This window comes from Clavelina lepadiformis, chromosome 4 (assembly GCF_947623445.1).
Source record: "Clavelina lepadiformis chromosome 4, kaClaLepa1.1, whole genome shotgun sequence".
Classification (NCBI taxonomy): Eukaryota; Metazoa; Chordata; class Ascidiacea; order Aplousobranchia; family Clavelinidae; genus Clavelina; species Clavelina lepadiformis.
This window is the reverse complement of record NC_135243.1, coordinates 2853562-2860574: the sequence shown is the minus strand read 5'-3', so window position 1 is coordinate 2860574 and position 7013 is coordinate 2853562. Positions and strand designations below refer to the sequence as shown.

Here is a 7013-nt window from a genome sequence, read left to right as displayed (position 1 = left end):
TGGCAGCAGCAGCACATATAATCATCATATATATATATAAACTAATAAAATACTAAAAATACTAAAAATAAAATACTGAAATATAAAATGCAAAAAAAACTAAAATAAAATGCTAAAATAAAACTATATAGAGTTATAGACTAAAGAACTAATCGTTATATTAACAAAGTTTAAATTTCAAGTTCACGTCATCAACAATTTTGACCAGGTATAAAACCTAAGCTAAGATAATTACTGCAACGTTGAAGTATGTCGAAGTCAGAAGAGCAAAGATTGACCGAAGATAAACCTCAACTTGTACAACCTGGTAACAATGAAGAGAGCTCATCAGGTGAAAGTGATGAACAACCTGGAACATCACGTGCTGTTTCAATGCTAGCGGGGATGCCTCATGGTGAGTAATCTGAGATTGAAATGATTAAGTCTTCGTACTTGGCTGTAATTACATAAAAACCTGTTAATATATTACTTGGTATAAAAGTTTTGTTTTTCCTTTGCTTTAAATCCAGGGCCTGCAGATGCAGAAAATCAAGTCTTGCAAGCAATGGAAAATGCTGAAGCTTCTCAGAATGTTTTAAGTAGAATTGATCCAGGGTTGATTGAGCTTACAAGCAAAGTGGCTGAAAGCAGAGTTGGTAAGTTTTATGAAACTGTGTCCCTGAATACGTAAGCACACAATTGTTTTTAAATACTTAGGATAAAGCCTATTAGTTGCATTTATCAAACTATGTTTCCATATTATTGTGATGCCTTTTTATAGATGAAAATCTTATCTTTTACCGCAAATCAGGGCCAGTCATGATTAATTATGCTCCTAAAATTTACCACCACGATGAAAGACAATACCAACATCACGATCAAAGACAATACCAAGACAACAGAGAATATAAGCAAAAGGATGTCAGTGATTTAAAAAATGTAAATTCGACACAAGTTAAAGAGAAACAAATAAACTCTTTAGGTGAGCATTATAAGACCGTACAACGTTTTCTTGTAAAATGCTTATTGTCTTTCATTATCGTTTCACATTTTTTTTCTTTCATCTTATCACTTCCTGAATTATTTTACATGTGTCGCTACTTGTTTAAGTGCTTCGCGTTTCTTTTCTCCAACAGCGGTACAAGACCCATGCATCTTTGCTTAAATATTACATCTTATTTCAGAACCTAATAATCCACAAGCAACAAATTCACCTTGTGGACCTGGGACCAGTCAACACCAGGATGACAACCAAGCCAACCAGCATATAATGATCAGTTATAACTGGAATGATTCAAAGGATCTCGCTCATAAGGTTTGTAAATAGATTTTATATTCTCAGTATACATGTTTTAACGAAGTACACGAAATGTTAATAGAATTAATAATCAAAAAATGTTTAAAACTCCAAATTCAAACTTTGTCTTTTGGTAAATACATAGTTTCGTTCTTCACTTTCGCTGTATCTTAATTTAAAAATTTGTGCTATGGTCAGAAAGAAACTTTTATTTCATACACATATCGTAAATATCAGCAAAAACATCATTTAGATGATGTGGAATTTATAAAATGCGCTGTTCTGTTTTCGTCTTAGATTTATTTTGCAAATTACTAATAACCGAAACCGCTTGTTGGTTTTAGAAAGATTACGAAAGTAGAAGAGTTGCAAATTAGCTACTCACAAACATAACTTAACAGTCTAGTTTAATTTTCTCGCACTTTTGCAGATATCCGATGAACTCTCTGCCGCTGGTTACAAAGTGTGGATTGATAAAGACGAGATCAGAGGAGACATTTATGACAGAATGTATGAAGCCGTTGACAACGCTTACTTGGTCCTCATGTTTCTGTCCGAAAATTATAAACTCAGTGAAAACTGCAAAAGGGAAGTCAAACTTGCCGCTGACAAGAGAAAACGTATAATACCCATTATCACCCAAGACAATTATAAAATGGATGGCTGGACAGGTATGCATTTTTATTATACTTTTCATTTGTGCTTGGTTGTTTTCAACGCATTTTTATGCCTATGACTCGTTGATTTTTTTAAATTGATTTCTACGTCACAAAATGGGATGTTGCTTAAGGTTTGAATGGTAACATTATATTTAGTATTGTTATTTTCATTATTAATCATAATTGTTACACCAGAAGACGCAAACTCAAGTAAACGAAAGTTTGTGGCGATAAATCAATGTTAACTTTAAGAGTTCTTATATTCTGCTCTTGCTTTAACTAATCATTTATGTAAGTTTATGTTTTTTTTCTATTTTTACCTTTGGATATTCTTTACTGAATTAATTTTTATCACCAACTTTCACCACAAATTAACATTTATATTTTTACAATCTTTATCAAAAGCTCTTTTGGTGTCGGGAAAACTCTACTACGATTTTAGCAAAGAATCATTTGAGAATAACTTTGAAAAGCTTATCCAAGAAATAGGTAATTTAACTCATAAGTTGAAAAAGTAGTTATCACAACATTTTATCATTAAAAAAATAACTGAAGTTGTTGTTATTAGTTATTAGTTCTTTTTATTTTACTTACTGTTAGTTTTTATGCTTTTATCTGCTGCTACCTCCAGAAATATTAATTGGAAATTTTACAAAACTGCTGACACATTTTGTAATTATAGCGTGTTCGATTTTTCATCACAACTTTTATTTGCTAAACCAAATTTTTGTTAAAAGCAAACTGCTGTTATTATTATCATACTATCGTTTTATAACAGAGTGCAGCTGTGCATAACACCGATTATATATGGATCGATTTAAACTTTTAGTCAAGGCTTTTGCATTTTGGCACTGTTATGGCTTGTATTTATTTGGGTTTGGAACCAAAACCAAAATATCTCCTAAGAACAGTTTTCCTTTCAACGATACATAACTATTTTTTAACTGTTCCATAGATCATCCCAATGAACAACAGCAACTCACGAAATGTTTGGATACAAATAAAGCAGGTTAGTATACACAATGATGTATTTAATGGACCATTAATGTATGTTTTATATGCCGTAGTTGCTGAGGAAACTACAAGTGCGTTTTGCAACTGTCACGATTTATAAATATATATATAACCTTATGCAGTTTCCTTTTTAAATATTCATGCTTTAAAGGTCTGTATTCTTATCAGACCATCGAAAACTCGGAAAGCGAGAGGAAGCCATTGGAAAGGTTTTGCAAGAGCAAAATAAACGCCGTGAAGATGACATCCGTCTCCAAGCTGGAATCGACGTCTCAGTAGAAGATATTCCAGTTGTCCATCCAAAGTACACTAAAGTATCTTATTTCTGCGGACAGGCAGTTCCAGAACATGAAACTTTTGCCGCTTCAACTGGTGAACCTGATACACTTAAGCGGGATGAGGACATTGAATTTGAAGAATTGCTGAAGTCCAACAATCGCTTTACAGCATTCATAGGTTACCCCGGATCCGGAAAGACGACTTTGTCCAAAAGATTAGCCAAAACAGAAAAATACAAATGTCTTTATTACAAATTTATGGAGATGCCAGTTGGCAAAGAGGTCAGTTTCCGGAAGCTAATTATGGATAACATTTATCCGGATTTAGACGACAGCACTCGAGAGGATGCATGGGAGTGGATCAAAAAAAATCAGAAAAGTTGTCTTCTACTCTTTGATGGTCTGGATCAGGCGGAGTGGTCATTTAAAGACAAAGTACCCAAAGTGGACTATGATACTCCCCAAAGTGTACCAGACCTCATTGCCAACTTATGCAATAAACAATTCCTTCCAGACATTAAGCTCGTCTTTACCTCCAGACCCCACAGTGTCATCAAGCTTCCTGCTCCACTACGTCCAGACTCTACAATCTTACTTGGTGATCTGCCCCTAGAAGGTATGAAGAAACTGTTTTATTTTTATGCTGGTGCTTCTGCCGACAAGCTTTGGAATGATCTTTCCCGAAATGCTAAAATTGTTTTTGCACTTTGTTTCAACCCGCTGTTGCTTCAGTTAGTTATAGCAGCAGGTTTGGCTCCTACAACACAAATTGGAAAAATCAGCACCACAACACGGGTTTTTGCCACAGTTTTGGAGAACCTCAGATGCAGTGACAATGCAAAACACCAAGACATCAATTTATTAGTAAAGCAGGTGAGAGAACTGAACATGTTTCTCTTTGCCTAAAATAGTGGTAATGTACGAGACCATATTATTACTTGTATTGTGTTGCAGCTCAGTGAAGTGGCCTTCAAAGCCACTATGAGGTCTACAGTTGTCATCACACGTGACGACCTCAGAGCAGTTGGTCTTGAACCAGACGAGATACAAGATATCGTCGTCGGCATTTACGCCCATTTTGCGGCAGTCAGCCGCGTGTTTGATGGCCACGTGAAGTATTACTTCGCCCACCAACTGTATCAGGAGTTTTTCACCGCAAAGTTCATCGTTAATGAGCTGCCCATGGATAAGTTTAAACACCTTGTTTCAAACGAGCTATTTTTCGAGGAGAAGTGGTCTGTTATTAGGAGATTTGTTTGCGGTCTGCTCATAGATATGATGAAAGGTATTATCAGGATAGTAGTAATGTGCATTTTAAGTTATGATTTACTATTAAGCTTATTCAAACATGAAAATTGTAAAATATCAACTTTTCTTCAGATTCCAGCATGAGCAATATTGCCGCAACTGGGCACGATCAGCGAGAACGCTCACTCTTGTTATCTCGTTGTTTTTGCTGCTTAAACAGGTGAAGTTTAAAAAGCTTTTGCTGTTCCATAAATGAGCTCATATTAGACATGAAAGAGACAAAAGCAATTATGACTTATTCAGACAAGATGATCAGGTAGAGGAGCAGATTTCACTAACACAAAAGCCAGCAGAGGAGAAGATATCATCTCCAGAACATCAGTCATCAGCCTTACTTTCACATAGGTCTACAGAACAGCAGGAATATATGAAGGCATCCTCATCATCCGGTTTGTACCATTTTGTTCTTGTTACAGTATTTTGCAAATGCTTTTGTAAAGTAATTTGATACAGTTTTCAAAAGTACCAACACCCAACGGTACCAGAAACTTGCTAAGTTATCTAGAGCATTACCAAATTGTATAGGACTTTGCAGAAGAATTTGTAAGGTACGATTGCAAGTTTTATTTATTTTGAGTTACGTTTATGTTCATCGTTAAAAAGCTATAGGTTGTGTTTTTCTGACAAATTTGGATGAGTTTCGTATCTATCGGTGATGAAGTATTCCGTCGCAAGGGTCATGATATTATTGCACTTTCCCCAACTTGACAAGCTTTGTCAATATCATGTTCATTTTATTGACAACCCCGTATCTTCTAATTCCACAATAATACTACAATAACGTATCCATTTAATCACATCTTTTTCATTTTATTTTATGCCTTAAATATAAGTGACCAAAAATTCTACTCAGGTAAGTGGTCGCAAAGACATAAACAATTACGATGATATTTACCACAAATAAAACAGTCGAATGTGGCCTCCAAGGCTAAAACGTAGATCACAATAATATAATGGCAAAGAAAATTTTTTTATTTCAATTGGTACCAAATACAAAATAAGGGCTCATTTTAATAATTTAATTTTCATTGCAAATCAATCCCAAAGTATTACAGAGCACATAGCAAAAGATTTATTAAAACATCCAAAGGTTTGATGGAAACATCGTCTCTAATGGTTACGATGAAAATAATCAAAATAACAACAAAGTCACGTGATCGATTCATTGTTTTCATTTTGTATCAAACTGATCCAGACCTGCAATTGATGAAGTTAACTGTAACTGCTACTTGCACAGCTGTTTAAATTTTAGTTATACTCTAAAAGTAAACGTTGCGCAGTTAAGATGGACACTATCACTGTTAATGATGTATGGAGGTTACATGGCGTCTGAATAATCCCATCATCACCACAGGACAAGGGTAATGCTAAAGCCGAAACTTGTGGTAAAGTACCAGTAATAACTAATAAGCATATGTGTAAAAAACTTACGTTTTATGTCTGACTAAAACTTAGTAATATTCCAAGAAAAGTTGCCGAAGTTTAGGGCATGTTTCAGTGTATCAAAACATAGTGAAGAATCTGGTAGGATGTAAAACGAAATATGAATATTTTTCTGAGTAGTTTGGGTAGTTAGCCTATGTAAGGCTACCGGTAAATATACTTTCATATCAGTTGCAACTACAGAGCTACAATCAAAATCCTTTTTAATCATTTTTGCTTTGTCTTTGCCCACATTTTAAGCTACTGTATATTTTAGCACACTGTACTGGCTAACAAACTGCAAAACTTGCATATAATAAATGTTATGACGTTCAAGCTAAATTTCCTAGGTTACTGCTTTCAGAAATGTTCCAATGTGAAAGCTCTGTTCATATTTTACCAAAGCTTTGATGATTTTTATGGACATTGTTGTCTTAGGTCCAAGAACTTAAACACAATTGCATAATAATAACATCGAAAAGTGGTTAACCTATTAGCACAAAGTAAAAGGACCAATCAACCTACTTCCAGTTATAATAGGCTGGTAAAATTGGCTGCAAATAACCATAAACACATGGCTGGGGTATAATAGTTGCATTCATTCATCATCTTTTACAAAGACTCTTTTTTGTAAATTATAGATGTGATAAGTTTTATCAGATAACAGTAAGAATGGATAGAAGTAGCCTATTACACAGCCCGATGATGTTATTAGATGTAGCACTCATGTTTGTTGCTGTGCTACTGCTATATCTGTTTAAGTCTGATATGCTTGGCTTAGTACACTAGCCTTGTGGAGCTCTAGAACTGCTTTTGTCTCACTTAGTTTAGTTTCTTAAATTGCTCACATAACAGTTGTTTCCATTTGTTGTTGCATATTTTGAGTATAACCTTCAGCTGAAGTTATTAAATGTGATACGCTAAAGTTAAAATCATATCTTGAGTTGAAAAGGCATTGAGTTAGACAACCTCAGGTGTTGAGATAATTAGTACTAATTATGCTCTGGGAAACAAAGGTACACTTCAGTTACTGTTAGTAGTTTACATGCATTTTAT

General features: G+C 34.5%; 1 protein-coding gene across 1 annotated transcript; it reads left to right on the top strand.

Annotated features, from left to right (window-relative positions):
• Positions 1-218: 218 nt before the first annotated feature.
• LOC143451808 (uncharacterized) lies at positions 219-5418 on the top strand. Its single transcript, XM_076952548.1, has 11 exons — positions 219-394; positions 510-635; positions 791-961; positions 1164-1294; positions 1707-1947; positions 2341-2424; positions 2891-2944; positions 3118-4100; positions 4182-4512; positions 4608-4695; positions 4779-5418. The coding sequence occupies exons 1-11, from the start codon at positions 250-252 to the stop codon at positions 4981-4983; spliced, it is 2559 nt and encodes an 852-aa protein (XP_076808663.1). The 5' UTR covers positions 219-249; the 3' UTR covers positions 4984-5418.
• Positions 5419-7013: the final 1595 nt, after the last annotated feature.